This window comes from Equus caballus, chromosome 24, assembly GCF_041296265.1.
Source record: "Equus caballus isolate H_3958 breed thoroughbred chromosome 24, TB-T2T, whole genome shotgun sequence".
In the NCBI taxonomy this organism is placed as follows: domain Eukaryota; kingdom Metazoa; phylum Chordata; class Mammalia; order Perissodactyla; family Equidae; genus Equus; species Equus caballus.
The window spans coordinates 34027736-34048166 of NC_091707.1; the positions used below are offsets into that span (position 1 = coordinate 34027736).

At 47.4% G+C, this 20431-nt stretch overlaps 3 protein-coding genes across 56 annotated transcripts in view; 2 read left to right on the forward strand and 1 right to left on the reverse strand.

Annotated features, from left to right (window-relative positions):
• Window positions 1-2911, forward strand: part of FLVCR2 (FLVCR choline and putative heme transporter 2) — a 55047-nt gene extending 52136 nt beyond the window's left edge. For both annotated transcript variants that reach the window (XM_001491139.5, XM_023628144.2), the window contains one exon: window positions 1227-2911. In XM_001491139.5, coding sequence (XP_001491189.2) covers window positions 1227-1304 — 78 coding nt within the window. In that variant the 3' untranslated portion in view covers window positions 1305-2911. The remainder of the gene's footprint in view (window positions 1-1226) is intronic.
• Window positions 2822-14251, reverse strand: ERG28 (ergosterol biosynthesis 28 homolog). Of its 4 annotated transcripts, none has more exons than XM_014735735.3 (5): window positions 13874-14053; window positions 11549-11707; window positions 8777-8867; window positions 5861-6057; window positions 2822-3527 (listed from the first exon to the last, which is right to left on the reverse strand). In XM_014735735.3, exons 1-4 carry the CDS (start codon window positions 13956-13958, stop codon window positions 5889-5891), a joined length of 504 nt encoding a protein of 167 aa, XP_014591221.1. In that variant the 5' UTR covers window positions 13959-14053; the 3' UTR covers window positions 2822-3527; window positions 5861-5888. The 4 variants fall into 4 exon arrangements, with proteins under 4 accessions (XP_014591221.1, XP_001492486.2, XP_005605417.1 ...); XM_001492436.7 differs by lacking the exon at window positions 2822-3527 and adding an exon at window positions 5054-5806 and having other exon boundaries at window positions 5939-6057; window positions 13874-14251; XM_005605360.4 differs by lacking the exon at window positions 2822-3527 and adding an exon at window positions 5054-5806 and having other exon boundaries at window positions 5939-6057; window positions 11549-11703.
• Window positions 14088-20431, forward strand: part of TTLL5 (tubulin tyrosine ligase like 5) — a 280680-nt gene continuing 274336 nt past the window's right edge. For 35 of the 50 annotated variants that reach the window (XR_011432241.1, XR_011432240.1, XM_005605347.4 and 32 more), the window contains exons 1-2: window positions 14338-14477; window positions 15789-15957. Coding sequence is in view for 48 of the 50 variants with exons in the window: in XM_005605347.4 (XP_005605404.2) it covers window positions 15884-15957 (74 nt within the window). In the remaining 2 variants the exon portion in view is untranslated. Of the gene's footprint in view, window positions 14478-15788; window positions 15958-20431 lie in introns of all 50 variants that reach the window. The other 15 variants (XM_070250197.1, XM_070250203.1, XM_070250188.1 and 12 more) reach the window with 4 other exon arrangements.

A 20431-nucleotide genomic window follows, 5' to 3' on the forward strand; every position in this document is an offset into this window, starting at 1 on the left:
CAGAACTTCTGGGAGGTGTGTAACAACTGACCTCGACTATGAAAATCTTGGTTTGGTTTCTATTTTGCCTCCAGTCGGTAGTTCTCAGCCACAGTGGCAGGGGCTGTGCTTCTGTCCCCATTAACCTGGGCTTCTGGTTGTGATTTCAAGCTGCTGGCTCTGGCGGAGGCAGGCGTGTGTGTGTGCGCGTGTGTGCCAGAGAGAGCCTGCCTGATCCACTTAAGTAGGCTGCTAGTTGCCTAACGAAGGCTTCTCATTGAGGCTGACCTGGTGGCAAGTTAGCAAGACTGAGAAGGCGAAGGGTGGATTGCCCAGCTGTTGCCACTACCATGGACTGGCCCGGCGACACTCCCTGGGGCAGAAGCACCATGTGTCACATCGGCCCTGCACTGCAGCTTGGCCCTGCACACTCTCCCCAGCCGAGTGCCGTTGACCGTGCAGTCCTGTGTCTGGGCCTGAGGGCTTCGAGCGAACTAGACGAGCCCTTGAGCTAAGAAGCAAAGCGCTCCTTAAACCAGCAGACAAGTGCTCAAGGTGGCGGTGTGCACCCAGGGGCCCCACGGGATGACTTCCAGACCAAATTTAATTCCAAGCCCACCTAACAAGTGTGACCCAGAAGACTATCCTAGTCCTGTGCCCCCCTCCCTGAGAAAGCCAGAGCCAACTACGCAGGTCCTTTTCTCTGTGCACAAATTATAGACACCTGTTTCCATCCACTGAGCTTATATATGCGGCCGGCATCCTGCCTTTCTGAAGTCTCTGTCGCATCCATTGCATGCACGTTATAACAGTGCTCCTCATCCTTGGGGCTGCCTCCAGATGGGGTAGTCAGGACTTCTGAGGGAGTCGCGGGCCGGGTACTTTGGCCAGCTACTTGAGGCTCAATCCCGGTGAGTTGCAGGCTGTCAGCATGGGGAGGGAGAGAGCGTGCACAGTGACGCTCGAAGTGGGATGGTGGGCAGAGGTGGCATCACAGAAAGCTGGCCTTTTTTGTTTTTCCTTTGATGGCATTGTGATGGGGCATGTGTGTGTATGTGTGTGAAGCACACTTGTGGCAGGGGCTGGAGGCTGTTTTCTCCTTCCCTTTGCTCACTGTTCGGGATGTGGAGTGGCCTCTGACTCTTGTGTTTCCCACTGATACAGCGTCACTGACAGGCATTGCTCCAGGCGGGGTGGAGTCCTGTGTCTCTTTACCCAAAGGGCTGCCTGCTTGTTTTGCCTTGTAGAAGCTCCAAGAGGAGGAAGAGGAGGAGGAGAGCCATACCAGCAAAGCCCCCTCGGCCCTCTCTGAGGAGCATTTCTGAGAGAGGAAGGTGGCGGCGACTCAGGGAACACGAACACCCCCCACCTTCTGTCAGCTCAGCTCACTGCCAGCACAGAAGTCTTCACTGGAGCAGCTTTTGGAGGGAAGCGGCTGGAATGCTTGTGGCCTGGATGGCAGGGCCTGTGCCTCCTGGAGCCCACGCAAGAGCTCCTGTGGTCTAGTCGGGGAAAATGGCACCCTTCACCAAGTCCAGGTTCGACCCCGCCCCTCCCGCTTTGGGTCAGGGGAGCTGGTGTCGGGAGAGGCTGGTGCAGGACCTGGGGGCCGGCCCTGGCCTGGGGTTTGCCTTCCCTCTTCCTCTCCTCCCTTATGGAGAAGGCCTGTAAAACGATCACAGGATGAGAGCTCATTCAGGATGTTAACTTGTTCTAGTGTCTTAAGACCCTTCGAAGCCCAGTTCTCGGGAGCGGCTGCTCTCTGGATGAGGGTCATCCGTGGGGCCTCACTGACTGCTGAGTTCTCTGGGAGAGACAGCGCCATCAGAACCACCTTCATCGGAGAAAACCCCTCGGCACTCTGGGCCTCGATTCTCACGGCCTGACCTTGGGGTCTGTCTCCAAACCCTCTTTCCTGAGAGCTATCAAACCAACATCAATAAATTTGAGAAAAGCTTTGTTGTGACCACGAAGGAGAAAGCGGTTTGGCCAACTTTACCGCCCAGGTGTGTGAGGCTGCTGGGCACCTTCTGAGCATCTGTGAAGGCCCGGATTTAGGAACTCTGGTACTCGATTTGGGGACGGGAAGGTTCTTTCCAAAGAGAAGTCCTTGCCCAGGGACTTCTGTGTGTGCCATAGTGACCTCTGACGCCTTCATCTGGACACTGCCTTGAGAAACTTGGTCATTGGCCTAAGTGCTTGTGTTCTCTGGAGGGAGGGAAATCCCAGCCGACTGCCTGTAACCTTGCTGAAAAGTAATCTTGATTCATTCCAGCCTTAATACCCAATGCTGCTTCTGAGATGAGAGGAAAGGGCAGAAGGAAGGAGGCCCTTGATGTGGGAATTGTCTGCCTGAATTAAGCATATCTCACCTCTGGTGGGGACAGTATCTGGACCCACCCCCTTCGAGCAACACTCTTTATCAGATGTTCTCAATTTAAAGGGATTCCCTTGGAACCATCTCAAGCTGACCTCCTCTTCTGCCTACCTTGCTGTCTGGCTCTACTCATGGGCTTGGGTCGCCTTTCCTGAAAATAAGACATTTTGCATTTCTCCTGTGCATTGCGCAGCTGTGATCTTGACCACCGTGCTGATCTGCTGTGGCCACGGCCCTGGCCGCAGCATGTCGGGGCAGCCTGCGCTGGCTGCAGTGCTGGGCTGCTTAGGCCGCTGCCTGAGGTGAGCCTGGCGTGTGTGTACAGACTCTCTGTTGGAATAAAAGTTCACTTCTGATGGGGGGAGTGAGTTAGGGGTGGAAGGGAAGTGGAGAGAAGGTGGACCTTACTTTGCGACAAGGAGAAAGGTCTTTCCTCTTCAGCCCTTAAAATGTGGTAACCAAATGTTTACTGAATCCATTGCTTTATTATAAACAGTTTGTATTTTCTATTCGTAATACCAGATGTTTTAGGGCAATAAAAGATTCTTCACGTGGCCTGCCTTGTTGTTTGGGGGGGCAGAGATGGCATTTGGCAGTCCCCAGAGGACTCTCGCACATTTCTGAGGACGAAGGTGTGGGAAAAGGCTGCAGGGCTGAGGGCTCAGGGCTGGAGGGGCAGCTCCTTGGCCTTCCACAGAAGTGGCCCTGTTTACATCCATGTTACCATCCTGGAAATCTGGGTTATCTTTTACACACAAGGCTGTAAAGGTTACTGTCGACCTCCGGGGGGGCTGTGCCTCAGCGCCCATCACGTGACCCTGACCGCGTTCTGTGCTGTGCACACAGGAAGACAGTTCATGGAGCGTGGCTGCTCAGAGGGCCCACTGTCGTTTGTGCCTCTGCTTCAGAGGGTGGCCGAGGTGTTTGTTCTACAGTCACCCCAGCCTCGCACCGCTCTGCTCTGGCCGGAGTCCGCAGTCTCAGCACCTGCAGCTCCGTCACCGTTTTTCTCCCGAACTGTCCTACTTACTGCCACTCTCCCTCCCAGTCGCGTTCACCTTATGGCTGTTACTTGGATATGCTGCTGCCGTCGGTTTTCTGTACATTTCTTCCCTAGAGAGGTGCACTGTGCCTGGGGCGTTCCGGCACCAGCTCTGTTAGCAGTTCTTAGCTGGAGAGAGACAACAGTATGATTCTCCTTAAAATCATCTGGGAAGGGAGCCAAGCCTGGGCTGTAAAAGAAATCTAAGAGCCATAGTGTCTGCTAGATACTCTACGTCCTTGTCTTTATGTATCTGGAATCACACTTCTATGCTGCATGCCTAGAGGATCCAAACCATCGTAGGCTTTCATTCACTATTTCTTAGGTGGGCTCCATGGGGTCTCTACTCAGAGGTTAACTCTGTAAGATCATTGCTTTTCTTACTGCCTCTTTTTCTTACTTACTCCGTACCATACCTGGTGAGTAAGGGAAAGATAGTCCTTATCACTGAGCTACTCTTCTAGATGTGCTATTGTGGGGATGTGAGCCTGGAGCTGCTACACTACTTTTGGCACCATAAAGGAAGCCAGCCTGAGGACGAAGCCAACACAGGAGGGCAGAGCTGAAATAAATGCAGAGAAATGGAGCTGAGTCCTGATCAAACCATCCCTGAAGCCTATATCCTCTTTTCAGTTTTGTGAGCCAATGTTATCTTTATTGTTTAAGCTGGTTTAAGGGAAATTTTCCTCTTTTCACCTAAAGAGCCATAACTGATGGAGAGTTCCCAATATATTCAAGTTCCAACTTCAAGCTTCGTATGATCCCTTACAAGTCTCCTGCCTCTCTTTCTGACCCATCTCCTACCTTCTACTTCTAACTTCACCATACTGTAGTTACACCGATCCTACTCCTTGAACAGACTGCTCCTACCTTCCAGATGCTGCTCCCTCTGCCCTAAATGCCTATCTCATATCTGAATACACCTGAGGTCTGGGCATTCAAGTCTCAACTCAAACCCCACCTCCTCAGGGAGGCCCTTCCTGATGATCTAAGTTATGCCTCTTCCAATTGTTGATCACAATTACTTGTTTTCTAGAGTTCTTATCACTGTTGGAAGTTGTTCTCTGACCTGTTGGCTTGTTGCTCACATTTCCTTGACGACAATGTAAGGGCCATGGGGGCAGGGACATTGCCTGGGTTGTCCATTTCTCTTTCCCGTGTGTCTGGCATGGAGCGAGTGTTCGATAGCTGCTTGCTGAGACAGTGAATGAACTCTCATGTCTACACGCTGTGTGGGAGCAACCAACCTGTGGGAGCTCCCAGGGTTGTGTCTGGGGCACCTGTCACTCCACTGCACTGTCCTTGGGGGGCAGTAACCTCCTTTCAGGGTCATGCAGCTGTGTCTTCTCTGCTGTTTGTTCTGTTTCTTGCCTCTGCTTTCTCGAGAATCTGTTCCTTCCTTAGGAAGAAAACAAGAACCAGTGCCAACTGTTCAGTTGTGAATCTTGAAGGTGGGTAAGGAGAGGAGGAAGATTTGACTTCAAGAGAAATGAGCAAGTGACAGAAGGGGCTGGAGGCAGCCAGGTGTGCCTGGGTCTTGAGCTGTCCTCCTAACTCTGGTGTATCTGATCAGCACAAAGCTGTGATGCTCCTACGCCAGGGCTCAGAGGAGGGAACGAATGCTCCTGGTATAGGGGAGGTCCAAGTACAAGGACTGATGAGAACAGAGAGGTTTTCTATTTATTACAAAATTTGTTCCACAAATACAGCTGACCAGATGGTCTAAAAGCAGCTCAGACACTTCCGAACCTGACCCCCCAGTAGATACAAGGACATGAGTCATGTTCACTCACAGAGGAGCCCTTTGTAGAAGACCTGCCTGTTCCTCGGATGATTCGGTCTTGGGTCCAGCAGCAGAGAGGAGCCCAACGTGAGTGGACCACCCCTTACAGCAGCCCTTGGTGGCAGCTGCTGTGGGTAAGGCAGCAGCTTTAAGTTTCAGAGTTCACGTGTTCCCACCACACAAGTCAAGTCAAAGATTCAAAATAAAAGGAGAAAAGCAGGAGGCTGGAAAAGGGATCCTGGAAGAGGTGGCAGGTGGGGGAAGGATACACAGGGTTTCGGAGGTACTGCCAATTTCTTAATCTGGATGGAGGTATATCATACTCACTTAAAAGTAATTCTTTAAGTTGTGCATATGTATCATATACTCTTCTGTATGTATGGTATATCTTAAAATTTTTAAATTAAAAAAAACCAAAACATAAAGGCTAGAAGTGGATAAGGGGGCTTATCATAGAGCAGAAAAGAAGAGATTAAAGAGCAGAGAGGATGGAGGAAGAGGAAGTGAAGGTGGAAGACGAAGCCTTGGAGGTGGTGGTGCTGGCCTCAACTCCTCTTCTTCTGTCTGGACACTGGTTCTACTTCCAGGTACCGGAGCCCAACTAGCATTCCCAGGATCGAGAAACCTTGAATACAGACAACAGAACAGTGGCTGACATGAACACAGCGCTTCCTCGTACCTTGTGGGTCTGCTCTCCAGCACCAGCTCTAGGGCTGGGACCGTTCCTCTCGGGGGTCGAGGGTGGATGGATGCTTACTTGCCACCATCAGTGGTGCCAGGACGCCAATCGTGGGAGCCGCAGTCCCATACACAAACAACTCAGAGAGGAAGTGCCCCAGGGCGAGGAAGAAGGTCCAGAGTGTGATGTGGTAGAGCCTACAAGGGAGCAGACAGAAATGGGAACTGAAGGGACTGCGTGTTCCACGCAGAGGAATGGAGTGGTCAGACTTGATACACGCAGGTAAAAATCCAGGCAGTGACTATGGCGAAAGGAAAAGGAGACTTGCTCCTGAGGAAGACCTGGCTGCCTGATCACATCAATCTGTTTTCTACGAGGCCAAAACTGAAGGTTTCAACTGCTAAACTGAGAGGAGAATGGTCCGGCCATCCAGAGTGGATCTCCAAGTCTTAGCAAAGTGGTGAAGCCAGGAAAGCAGAGTCTGGATGATGGCACTCCTAGGCAGTGTAGACATTTTGGATCGACCACGCTTATATATTCTACTTACTCAAATTGGCTTGCCTCTGTAGTCCAAGCCCACCTGGCAGGTGCTGGCCAGGGGCTGGTCAGTGCTGACATGATGGATGCCACAGAATGAAGGGCCTGAACGGGCAATGAGCAGCAAGGACCACTCTGGGCTTTTAGATGCTCCTGCATTGTGGGCCAGTTATTTGTGTCTTAGTCTAGGAAAATGGTCAGGTGGAGGACACAGTGACAACCTCACGGGAAGAGAACTTGTTCCTCAGCTTTGATAAAGAAGTGGAGAAGAGATAGGTGACAGGATGATTGACCACTTGGATTGCTGCTATCTTTTTAACTAGGAAATTTTTAAAATTATGAAATCCCTGAAACATACAAAAAATTATGGAGACTACTACAGTTAACCCCTATGCAACCAGTACCTGCTCCATCAAATCTGAATGTTTTGACATTTTTGCTTCAGATACTTTTTTCTAAGAAATAAAATATTAAGGGGCTGGCCTGGTGGCAAAGTGGTTAAGTTTGCATGCTCTGCTTTGGCAGCCCAGGGTTCATGGGTTCGGATCCCTGGTACGCACTGTCCATCAAGCCATGCTGTGGTGGTATCCCATATACAAAAAAGAGGAAGATTGGCACAGATGTTAGCTCAGGGCTAATCTTCCTCCACAAAAAGAGGAAGATTGGCAACGGATGTTAGCTGAGGACCAATCTTCCTCACACACACACACACAAAAAACAAAAGAAAAAGAAATAAAATATTACAGGTATCAGATCACATCCTGTGTATCCTTATTCCATTCTCCTGTCTCCCCCCTGCCCCCCTGGTCACTGAAGGAACCAGTATCGTAAATTTGATTTTTATCATTCCTGTGCGTGTTTTTACACATTTAGTAAATATGCATGCATGGGAGTTGACTTTCAGTTTCCGGTTAGGGAGGGAATAGAATGAGAGTACACAGCAGAAGCACACAGGCCAAAGGCCCAGGCTAAATGAGGTTGGAAACAGAAGTCAGCCTCTGTAGCTGTCCTGTGTTGGGAGAAGGGGAAGTGAATGGGTTAACAGAGGTAAAAATAAGTCTGAGCTGTCTTTGCTCATTGCAAAAGCACAGCCAACAAAAGATATACCCCTGACCCTGTCAGCAATTCTTCATCATGGTAAAGGTCTTTCAAATGAGCAGCCAATCCTTACTCCCTCCCAGTCACCCTGAGAGGAGGACAGACACACTAGACTCATCGCATACGGGAAGAGACCGAGATGCAGGGAAGGCATATAATGATCTTGCTGCTACAAAGCTAGTTACCAAGAGAACTGAGACCAGAGTCCATTTTCCAGTTTTCATCCTTGGGCCCAGGCTGTTTCCACTAAACCACACTGCTTCCAAAAATATGTGTCAGTCTAGAACAAGTAAACCACAGTTTTCAAGTTCAAAAAAAAGAAGCATTTTAAAAATAAAGTTGGAGAGACCGCAGGGCCAATAGCGCTGCTTCAAACCCTATCTGCGTCAGTCTTCCTCAGTTTAAAGTAAGTGGGTCTGGAGTACGTAGATCTGCAAAATCAGGAATGAAAATCACTACCTCCCAGGGCTGCTAGGAGAGTTAATCAAGGTCATGTGGATGAAAGCATCCAGCGTAATAAGGGGGGCTCAGTATCATTACCTCCTCTCTTCCTCAGACGCTGAGAGTTTGGGTAAGACAGAAAAATACTGTAGTGTGAAGCTGGCGTTCTGGTGGCCTCACCCAGTGACCCCAGTGAACTTTCCACTTCCTTGTGCTGATGGCTGTTGCTGGGAGGAAAGCTCGAGCCCCCTCCAGTGGCCAGCACGAGTTACAGCATTATCTAGACCCGAGCCTATCACTGCCTGCAATTGGTCCACGCTGTTCTATTTGAGTAGCCAAGAGAAGAATACAGGAGTCCTAGGTTCTCTTTCACTCTCACCTACTGAGTCTGCACAAGCACACAACAGGTTACTTGTGGGTTGGTTTTTTCAGGATTGTGGTTGCTGGTCATTCCTGCTTCTTACGGAGGAATGTGAGAATAAGGTAGGTGTGAGTGGCTGCTCTAAAAAGAGCACACTCCTCTACTACTTTAGTAGAAGAAAGGCTGATTCCTCAGCAAAGAAGTAAAGATGTAAAGAAGAAGATGGCGTATGATGCAGGCTACTGGATCACGACAATACCAGTTTGCCATGTCAGTTCCAAAGAATTGTCAAACTTTAAAGAACTGTTAGACCTATTATGTCTTTAGGCCTGGAAGGAAGTGAACCCATTAACCTTTTATTGTCCACACTCTAGGCTAATGTATCAAAATTAACAGGACTCTGAGGGAAGGACCACAGGGGGTATGCTTAGCACGTGACTTCCAACAAGGACACTAAAGCTCTTCCTTCCCTTACATACGTCTTGTTGTGGATATCGATGGCACAGAGGCAGCGAATCACTGATGAGAGCAGCGTCCAGATCCCAAAGGTCCGAGCTTGGAGGCCATTCACTGTGGAGCAAAAAAAAAGCAAGACTGTTGAGAAAGGGGGGCGGGGGGTTTTAGGCTCCTTTAAACTCCTCCCACTTCACTGGTGGTTCATGGGAGGCAGGGCGCTGAGCTAGCTCCCTTTGGCTGGGCAGAGCAGAGGGAGGCTCTGGTGCTGCACATGGAAACTAGGAGTGGAAGGAGTTCCAGAATGAGAACTGCCCAGCTCTTCTTCAATTGTCTACAGTTGGGTGGGGGAGTTCCGAGAGCAGAAACCCAACAAAGAGCCCACGTAGGCAGTAACTCCTGGATGTAGCAGTTTCCGCCTCTGCCCTGGAAGCCCCTCTGGTGTTGACAACGCCCAGCGAGTCTGGATGAGGACAGGTTTGGAGCAATGCTGCAGAGTGGTCTGTCAGCAGAGGAGGCCTAGGGGTTCAGCAGACTTCTCAAGGCCGAGGTAGGAGAGAACTCAGAAATACTGGGAGCTATCTAGATGCTCACATCTGGTCTTTAAGAGACCTCTGTCCCTGGGTCTTCTCCTGAATTCAGCTCTGTGTTATTTGAGCAGAGCCCAAACCAGGCTGGTTTCCTATGCACGTGGTAGTGGAACAAAGCACTGCTTCTCTGGCGTTTTCTGAATGCACGCAGCTCTTGGTGGCTTGGTTCTGACACTGCTGTATCAGATATGTTGTTCTGAAAGTATACGGATCATACACCACCAGAACAGTGGTCCTCGATCCTGGGCATTTATTAGAATCAACTGAAGAAGTTCCTTAAATTACCAAGACCTGGGTATCAGAGCAGTTAACTCATACTCTGGAGGTGGGCCCTGGGCATAAGTATTTTCTGAAATCTCCCTCCCTGGGTGATTGTAACATACAGCTGTTGATCTCAGTCATCCAGGGGTTGGCAATGCCAACACAGTGAAAGCAAAGGTACTTCCTGTGCTGGTCTGTCAAGCAAGGGAAATTCCAGGGGACAAGACCAAAAACTGAAAGGTCTGTTAATGTTTTCTTGGGCTTTAAGGACTTTCCTGCCTTTGGAAAACTAGACAGTGACACCAATTTCCCAACCCTGAACGCTTAGATGGTAGTAGGGTGAGAAAAAATTCCATATGCCAACCAAGTATCTAGCGGTTAGCCCTGGAGGGGTACATTCTTTATAAACCAATTTGATGGCTTTTCTGATGAAAAGACTGAGGAAATTCCTCTACTTAGTGAGATATAAAAGTGGAATATTTTGCCAACTCTCATCAGATGAGGCATCAGGTGAAATTTCTACTTGAAGCTCCAGAGCACAGCTGTGACCAGCAGAGTACCCTGCCGGCCCCCAGGTCACGAGGGAGGAGGCAGACTCTACTTCTGGGCTGGAGACAGACAGACAGACAGACAGAGACACACACACACACACTCCTGGGCTGGAGAAAGACTGATAGACAGACACCCCCACACCCCCACACACAGTTGTTTGGCTCAGCTCCATGCCCTTCAGCATTTCACATGACCCTGGGCTTTTCTGTGTCAACTTGACTTCAAAGGGCTAGAGCAGATAACCCTCAAAATTCTGTGAATCCATATGGGGTTCCAGGACCACCTGAGGGCAGCGTTTGAGGGTGAAAAAGTGGAATTGTCTTGCCCAGGTTTCCAGGTTCTTTACTCCTATTGTCTCTGAGCTTTGTTCAAAATGAGCCATAGCCTGCTTAGTTTCATTTTATACACAGAAGGTGAGCTAGGTCAGAGCCTGAATGTGGGTTAGCTATAAATGTGACAGGGACTTGTCAGCTGTGTGGATGGTGCTGCAGCTCAAACAACCCCCCGCAGCCACGCAGGGGAGCAGAGCTGAACCGTGAAGACACCCTCAGTGGAGAGGCCCAGGAGGCTGGGAAAGGCCACCGTGGGCCTTCTGGAGCGTCGTTCTGGGAGGCCCCCTGGAGGATTTGGATTCCTCCTCAGGACTAGGTCACAGTTTGGGAAGGCCTTGGGTTAGTAACTCTCCGTCTGCAACGTGGACTATAACCCCGTGTCCATGACCTGGTTCTGAAGAGAGCTGGCTAACGTGCAGAGCTTCCTCATGGCTTTCCAGTGGGGCCTCGCACAGTCGCCGAGTACCTCTGTTTCCCCACTTGTCCGCGTACTGCCTTCTGTACAGACTAACTGCCCAGGGCAGTGTGAAATGAATGAAAAGGGATTCAGAGAAGCTTGGGGAAAAGGGGCCAAGTGCTCTCCACAGTCCATTCCAGAGGCTGCCAAAGGCTGGATTAGGCAGCATCAGAATCACCTGGGAAGTTTTTAAAAAACAGAACCCAGGGGGGCTGGCCCCGTGGTTGAGTGGTTAAGTTTGCGCACTCTGCTTCAGCGGCCCAGGGTTTCCCCGGTTCGGATCCTGGGCGCAGACATGGCACCACTCATCAAGCCATGCTGAGGCGGCATCCCTCATGCCACAGCTAGAAGGACCCACAACTAAAAATATACAACTATGTACTGGGGAGCTTTGGGGAGAAAAAGGATAAATAAAATCTTTTAAAAAAAAATAGAACCCAGGGCCCCAGCCAGCGGGTCAAAGGTTCAGGAAATAGGTTAGGAGAGGGAAACGGGCACCTGTGCTTTGTTTGTTTCTAAGTTTTCTAGGTTATTCTGATCTCCAGCTGGGCCTGGGAACCACGATTCAGGCCACCCCACAAAGGTGGCCGTTCTTGGACTTCTCACCGAGGCCTGGCTGGCCGGTGTAGAGCTTCTCGTGGAGGAAGGTGTGGTCTCGGAAGCTCTGCAGCGTGTTTCCCGCAGCTATGATGGCCACCATGACCAGCCAGCTCCGTAACACGTTCAGGAAGCGGCTCATGGCTCCGCTCAGAGAGGGCTTTCTACCTTGGAAACGAAGGCAAAGGACACAAGATGATAGACGGTTAATGTACTTTAACCATGAGCTGTCTCACCTCCGTCATTAACCTGGGCCCCACCACAAGGGTTCTACTAAGTTTACTTGGTCCATCACTTGATAAATTCCTCTCCGGGTCCCCTGGGCTCATCCATCCCCAGGGATCTTGACACACTTCTCTTACTTCACAGGGTTAGCACACTGCATTTGAATATTTCCCTAAACCAAAGTGTGCTGACCTTTACCTAGAGTGTACAAGACTAAATAAGGCAGCGGGTGGGAATGACAAACCCAGCAGAAAACTGGAGAGAAGAACGGGAAAAGAAGGCCAGTGTACACATATTACTACAAAGTAACCCAATGGACTGCCGTGGAAGACTGCAGAAACTGGTCTCAATATTGAGTCACGCTAACGCTAGTGAACCCACAGTGAACTTTGCACTAAGTGGCATAGTATTTATTTTTGTCTAAGCAATTTCTCCAAAATATTAGCTAAATCGGAACTCTTTTCTCTTGGCTGGAGTCAGTCCTTTTATATCTCTACTTGTAGCCTGGTCTTTCATGCCATTCCTTTGTAATGCAAGCGGCTCAGAGGTGATTCTAAATCTATGACCAGATTCCTGCCTGGCTACGGATGACAGATCCTTCCACCACAGAGAAACCTTATACATTTGAGTGGAACCTATGGTGTAAGGACAATATTTACATCTTCACCTCTTCTCTACTCTGGTTCTCAGGTACACCATGCTTCATAAACTAGAATAACAATCTAAAAGTTATAAATAAACTGCTGTGACTTAAGAACTAGTAAGAAAATTATATGGAGAAGGAAACAGCAATGTCGGTGTTGGGTTGCAAGAGAAATGATAATAGCTAACAGTTACCAGGCACATGTATGTCATACGGTGCAAGCACGTAACATATATTATCGCATTTAATCCTTAAACAAGGTAGGTAGGCACTATTAATACCTCCATTTTACAGATGAGTGTTGGCACAGAGAACTTAAGTGATTTGCTTGAGGTTACACAGCTAATATATGGCAGAGCTAAGATACACAATTTCTTGAACTCTACATTGCATGCTGCCTCATGGTTTGAGAATATTTTGATGAAGTTTCCATTTTTGAGGAAGACAAGCATACCATATTCACTTCTGTATTCACGTTGTGTAGAAAATACAATTATGTACTTTTTGTTAAAAAAAAGCATAGATCAAGCCTTGCCGAGCATTGATTTCAATCAGCTTGCTTTACATAAAACCCATGTAGATAAAGAATCTAATAATGGAATTACTTCCTCCCATCTTCATTAGGTTTTTTTTTTGCCCACTGTTTGTCTGTTTCAGGTTACCTTCTTGGGCCTGAGGTGGTGATACACCATCAGGCTTCCTTTGTTGCTCTGGCAGCAGATGTCTCTATCGGGTTCTACTGGACAGCACAAGTGGGTACAGCAGGGGCCAGGATCTCTCCATCCTCTTTTAGTTTCTCACCCTCCCTCAACAGGAGACTCAGGCTCTCTCCTCCAAGGGTCAGAAAAGCTGCATGGATGGCTCTTCTCTTTGACAGAACTAATGTCCATTTCACAGAAGCTCTTAGAAACAGCAACAGATAGCTGATGAAGGCAGAGCCTGAGCACTCTTCTGAACTGCTCGACCAATCCCTCAACACCATGTCCCTAAAGTTTGAGGGCCTCCTAAAATATCCAACATCTATACTCAAATCGTGCCCTGGCCCAGCTCAGCAAAGGTGTGGTGTTAAGACTCGAAGCAGGAGAGAGAGGGTCCTATCCTGGCCCTACCATTTAGTAGCTGTGTAACCCTGGGCAAGTAATTTACACTTTACAGCCTAGATTTCCTCACCTGCAAAATGGAGATAAAAAATAATAATTACATGAGAAAAGTGAAACTTCCTTGCACCGTGCTAGGCTAACAGTGACCGCTCATTCGTTCATCCATTCACTCGTTCCCCGTAACTACCAAGCCTTCATCTTCCTAGCTCCCCCTTCTCATGGTCTCTTGAACCCCTTTTCCCTCAAAAGGTTGACTTCCAGGTATCTTTCTTCTATCCCACCTCCATTTCTCCAGACCTTCCAGATCCTTTCAATCAGATGCCACACATACCCCTATATCACTCTTAACCCCCACATTCTTCTTACCTGCCGACCGTATCCCCAACTCAGCAGCAGCAGCAGCAAATAAACTTCCCCAAGACCGCTCCAGCACGGAGTCCACCTGAGCCATTTGTCCCCGCCCCCGCCCTCACCCGGCTCCAGGATTGGGTCGTTTCGGTCAGTCCTCGCTCTGATTGGCTGTTCTGGTTGTGCTGGAGCAGGAGATGGGGCGTGAACCCCTTACTGCCAATCAGAGGTTGCCGCTGCCCAAGCCTCACCCTGGGAGGCCGCTCACGCAGGGAACACCCCTATCGAGCGTGGCGGAAGAACTCTGGTTTCGAAGTCAACCTTTTAGGGGCAGAGGCAAAAAAGAGCGGAAAAAAAGAAAAGACTCTTCTGCTGAGAGTTGGGCGCTGCGCCCGCGCTGCGCCGCGGTGACGACATTCGTCCGCGCCCGCAGCCGAACGTTTTCGGCGCCGGGTGGCGGGCGCCTGCGCAGTGGCTCCGAGCGGGCGGTTGCTTGTTGGTTGTTGTAGTAACGGGGGAAGCAGCCTTCCGCGGCCGTGAGCCCGGCTGGGGAAGGAGCAGGGAGGTAGGCGCCGAGCGCGGTCCCCGCCTGCCCGCCCCGAGCCATGGGAAGATGAGCCAGGTAAACGCCTGCGCCGGCGCTCGCCTACCGCGGGAGGTGCGCTCCGCGTCTGGGCGGCCCGGCCCGCTGCGCTTCCCTGTTCGGGTCCGGGAGCCGCTGTTGGCTTCCGGGCGCGCCGCGCCGGATCCCGGCGGCGGAGCCGCCCCGTCCTTCCCGTGGGGAGCATCTGCGGACCTGCCTGGGATGGGGGTGGGGGGTCAGGGGTGGGGCTGAGGCTCTGATCTCTTTAGGGCGGGGACGCTCCTTGGGCGAGTGTCCTTAATCTTCTTCCGACCGTCCTGTGTCTCCCCGCTCTGCAGGCAGCCTAGGACGGTCGGCACCCCTTCCTCGCTTGGAGGTTTTGTTTGTTTTGCTTTAACTTAAAGGACATCCCAACATTTTGGGAAAGATCGAGAAATCCCGCTGGGAATCCTTGGAAGGACGCCTTTGAGGTTGTTAGATCTTCAGCCAGTTCCGCTGACGATCTGTAGGGGTCCTTATCGGGATCGGCGTTTTTTGGTGCGTTTACAATCGAATCTTACTGTATACATGAATGTATAGAAAAGGTTTGGAAGGATTGACATCAGGTGGCTGTCTCTGAGTAATGGGATTATGGTCCTTTAAATATTTTCATTTTCTTTATCTGTCATTTCTGTTCCTCGAAAACACATAACGAACGCGTACTTTTTCCCTATGGAAAAAATATTTTAAGGTAGCAATTGGAAATATTTAATTTTAATGTGTATTTGAGATTCAGGTCATAGTTTCTGATTTTTAGTAAGGGAGAATAATTTTTGAGTGTTTGGAAGGACAGTGTTTTTTTCTCAGCCACTTATGACCTCTGTTCAAGAGAACTATATTAATCTTTTGGTTCGTTGTTGAATTTGTTTTAGTGGAAACATGAGGGCTTTTAACCTGTGTGCTTGTCGTAGAGTGTAAAATATTTTCAAGGATCTTAAATCAATGAATTTTTATTTTTAACCTAGGACAGGTTTTTTAAGCAAGGAATCTGTTTTAGGTAGTTGTCCACCTACCTCAGAGTTACCTAAAAGTTAAGCAGGTCTGTCCTTTTGGGGCATGTTAGATATAGTACATAAAAGAAAAATGAGAAACTTGAGTTTAACAGCTCTTCAAATGCATAGAGGAGAGACAGTATGTTTGGACGGAAATCTTGCTTTTTGTGGCATATGTGAGGCACTGTGATAGAAGGTAAGCTTCCAGAGGCTGGGCACCATTTAGGTAGATATTCATTTTTATTACTTGGAAGATCGTCAGCAATGATCAACAAATAGACAACAGCATTGTGTCTCAGATCATTCTGCTTTCTTACAGGAATCTGTGCCACCCGAATTGTTTGATCCAGTGAATCTGCAAGGAAAGGTCTCTGAGGCCCCTGTCTGCTGACTGCATGAGAAACCCTAAAGGAAATGCCAGTCGTGATGGCCCGGGACCTGGAGGAAACAGCATCATCCTCAGAGGATGAGGAGGCGGTAAGCCAAGAGTAAGTAACAGCAAGCCTGCTTTTGACCCTTTGCCTCTAGGGTGGAAAATAGTTCTTTTACTCATAGACCCTTTTACCCAATAGCCTTCCTTTGGTATTGTCTCCCTCTGGTTTTAGCTTCTACGTGGATACGATCTAATTCAAGATCTTATTCCATCCCCATCAGCTACCTGAAATGAGATAAGGCCCTGGGCTCATGGGTGAACACAGGCTCATGAATGAACATCAGCTCTAGGTGTTGCAGGTAGCTCTTGGTAAACTCTTAATCAGAGCTCCTAACGTAGGAGATCTTGAAATTTTTAGATATTAAAGAAAAGTAGGTCTCCAAGCTCTGACATTGGTTATGTTACTTTCTCGAAGGCATTAGTGATAGAATGATGATAATATAGAGAGGTCAGGTGACTTACCAGAGTAACCGTGGGGCAGGACGTTAGAATTCTGTAGCCTGTGCTGTGTCTATTGGACCACGTTGCTTTCCTGAGTTCCTTTGGGTATGAGCCAGGTTTCTTGGTTGCTGGATTCTCATAATAATAGGAATGAATGATAGTGATAAGTGCAGCTGCTATAGATGATGGTAAGGGCTTTAACTACTGTGTCTCATTTAATCTGAAGATGTTACTATTCCCACTTTATTAAGCTCTGCCTCGGAAATATCAAAGCACTGCTTCAGGGACACAGAGAGAGTAAGTGAAGGATCGAGATTCAGGCCTAGTTTTTCTGGATTTTGAAGCACTTTGCTATTTTGCCTCCTTTAATGTTAATACTTGACACAGAGAACAAAGAGAGAGACTGGCTTAAAGTTAAGATTAGTTTTTAACCTTCTCTGTCAGTCTCCTCAAATATGTGTGTGCTGCCTAACCTGAGAAATGGGGATAATATCTCCCAGGCTGTTTGCTAGAGGTATGGTTAGGATCAAACAGAATAATGTGTATGAAATTACTTTGTACATTATAAAGTGCCATACAGATGTAAGGCATTATTCCAAATGGCTTTGATATTGAATTTAAAGTGGACTTCTTCTTATAAAGTCGAAGATTACAATATTTAATATGACTTGAAAAAAATTATTGAAGTATTAATAAAGCTTTGGGGAAAGGCTTCTCATCATGGTTAGGTTGTAGAACATAATAGAGGTTTGACAGTATATTTGGGTCATTCTCATTTGGGATAATTAAATGGGTAATTCTCTTGGGCCACTTTGCCTTCTTGTGACTTTTGCTTTCTGTGTGCTGCCTCTTACACATTTCACAAAATTTTTAGCTTCTCCTGCAAGCATCCGTCTTTCTTGTTTCAAGATCATGCTTTTACTCCATGAATTTCTCTCTTATTAGTGGGCCTAGAGGTTGGGCCCCACAAGTATCAGACTGAACTGTATAAAATTGCCATTTTGGTAGGCAATGAATGAATAGAGGCTTTATGCTTTAGATCACTTTAGATCCAGCGGTTCTTAACCTTTTTAATGCTATGGATCTCTTAGCAGAATAATATATTTACGTGCTTAAAATACATACTTCAAAGAATACTAATTACATTGAAATGTAATTGTCATAATTAGAAAAACAAACTTGTGTTATAGTAATATGTGCTTTCTTATTGTTACATCAATAACAAGATCATTCATTTAAAACATGGGAAAGTTAAGTTTTATTTTCTGAAGATAGGAGCATAAAGACTGTTTTTGCTTAGTTGGCATAAAATCATCACACTGTGGAGTGGTCTCTGATTAACACTTATTCTTTTATTTTTACTTTTTGAGGAAGATTAGCCCTGAGCTAACTTCTGCTGCCAATCCTCCTCTCTGTTTTTGCTGAGGAAGACTGGCCCTGGGCTAACATCCATGCCCATCTTCCTCCACTTTATATGTGGGACACCTGTGACAGCATGGCTTGCCAAGCAGTGCCATGTCCACACCCGGGATCCGAACTGGCGAACCCCTGGCCACCAAAGGGGAACATGTGCACTTAACCGCTGCACCACCGGGTCGGCCCCTGATTAACACTTATAAGTGGAGAAAAGTGGGAATCATAGATGTCTAGACCCCCAATGTGAGATGTCACCATTTGGTAGCTGAATAATTGCTTGGGGGAGAGTTGCCAAATCGTTGTCCAGCCTCATCACAGCAGAGGAGGAGGACTGGGATCACAGGTGATCTAGTGGCAAGTTTAATATCTGCCATCACTTAGAAGTAGTGATAAATGTAAATAATATTTTGAGATATTGGTAACAACTGTAAAATGGTTTAAAAAATCTGAAGTTTCAGATAGAGTCAATGGCACGATAATGCTAATACTGCTGTGCTTTGTTGCCTATATTTGTAATTGGGAAATGTTAAATTTCTAGTAGAAGTTAGTGAAAATAAAGCTGTGATCCCCCAGCCTTCCCAATCCAAATTCGTGGCTTTTCACTCTTCTTCCTTTCAAACTCTTGCTGTTGATTTTTGACTGTTAGTCTCATTCTGTCAGCCCATGTCTTGTGTATCAGACACTTGTATTATACATTAGTAATGTCAAGTCAATCTTGTTCACACTTGGAAAAGCAGGCTTACATTTAACAAGTCTTGGAAGTTAGAAGGTCTTCAGTCATCTAAGGATGTTGATTTGATCCAAAGATCCATGGACATCTGTTCGATCTGCTCAGATTCCTAGGCCGTATTAAAGTATTAATTAATGCTTTGCAATCCTGGACTTTAGGGCTAGAAACTGTCCATGCAGTCCTTGTTTTGCATGGCATTATTTCAAACAGTAAATGCAAAGGGGCTCTTTTTCTCTATTTTGCTTGGGGGTCCCCAATACAAATTTATAAATAGATGTGGAAACTTTCATAAAAGGATTTGATGTAAGGTTTCTTTAGTCACAGAAAAAATAGTAACTTTAATTCCTATCATAAAAGCTGGCTTTATATCAGTTAAAAAGATCATCAGCATTTACATGGAAAAAATAAAAGATCATCAACAAATGATTACACGGTGGGTGCTACAGGATTCAGAGAAGGAAGGCATCCCTGTGGGCTGGAGGAGCTGGGGCAGGCCCCCTGCAGGTGGGGAGATGAGCTGGGCCTTGGAGAGTAGGAGTAAGCGGACAGCAGTGGGAAAGGCATTTCCATCACAGACACTGGTCTCAATCAGGTGTAGAGGCTTTGAGTTATGCAGGCTGGATCCCAGGAGTGAATAATATATATTCCTCATGAAATTGCTTCTTAAAAAGCAAAACGTTCTTAGCCTTTCGGTAAAGTGAACCATAAAACTGGCCTGCTTCAGTAATTCATCATTCACATCCTTTGTTCTTTCATGCCTCTAAAAGCATATTAAATATTCCAGTTTCTGGTGTGAATGAAATTGTGAGGTTCCAATTTCTGGTTTCCTAATCCTTTTGAATCTTTCCCTTTAGCACCACCTGGTGGGAGCATGATTTTCATGACAATATAGCCCCTGCCTTAACTGCATTTTAGATGACCTTACTGAATTAACAATTTGTCTACTACCTCTTTTATGTTTTCATAGGTTGTAAGTGGAAAGATTTCTGAGCCAGGGATTTGGCTTTCCACAGGTAGTAAGTTAGGGCCTTGGCTTTTCTCAGCTTTGTATGTTTTCAGTCATGTGTCACTTCACGACAGGGATACGTTGTGAGAAATGCATCCTTATGCAATATCATCATTGTGTGAACACCGTAGAGTGTACATATGCAAGCCTAGATAGTAAGCCTACTGCAGACATAGGCTGTGTGGTACTAATCCTGTGGGACCATCATCGTACATGCAATATGTCATTGACTGAAACGTCATTATGCAGCGCTGACTGTATGCCATTCCTGACTCTTGTCAGGCATTTTTAGCTGTTAGCAGTAATCCATTGTTTGTGAGTGCTAAGGCACAGTGGTGCCAGTTAGTAGCTAGTGCTAGATTAATGAGGAACTTTGGATAGTTTCCAAAGTTTCTGTCCAAGACTTTGTAATTCAGGCTGCCTATTATTTCTCTGTCCTCTGCCTTAGAAATATAGTGGGAAAATTAGAATTGGAAGAGATCATAGGAATCATCTGGCCCCTTGCCCACATTTTATAGATGTTTACGATTAAAAAGCATGCAAAGCACAGGAAAATCCTTCTTGCTAGAAAATGCACCCTGTAAACACCATTTCTCACAAATGGGCACTATCACCCAAGTCAGAGAGCAAGAACAATTAGCAACCATATTCCATTTCTAGAAAATAGGAAATAAACTAGGTATGGTGTTCTTTGCTTTCTTCACTAAAAGGCATTTGGCAGCTCATGCCAAGTCTATAAAGGCTGCCTTCCTTCTAAGATTGATAGCCTGGCAGCCTGTGCATTCCAAGTGTGGATCTGTTTTGTTTTATGTTTTTTTTTTTGGTGAAGAAGATTCGCCCTGAGCTAACGTCTGTGCGAGTCTTCCTCTGTTTTGTTTGTGGGATGCTTCCACAGCATGGCTGATGAGTGGAGTGGGTCCACACTCGGGATCTGAA

Bases quoted from the DNA above. Each gene is read 5' to 3' on its own strand.
- ERG28 (XM_001492436.7), bottom strand. From the start codon at position 13,958: ATGGCTCAGGTGGACTCCGTGCTGGAGCGGTCTTGGGGAAGTTTATTT. The intron at 11,708-13,873 runs GTAAGAAGAATG...TTCGTTTCCAAG, and splicing joins GTTGGGGATACGGTCGGCAG to GTAGAAAGCCCTCTCTGAGC. The intron at 6,058-8,776 runs GTATGTAAGGGA...GCTCCCTTGTAG, and splicing joins ATCGATATCCACAACAAGAC to GCTCTACCACATCACACTCT.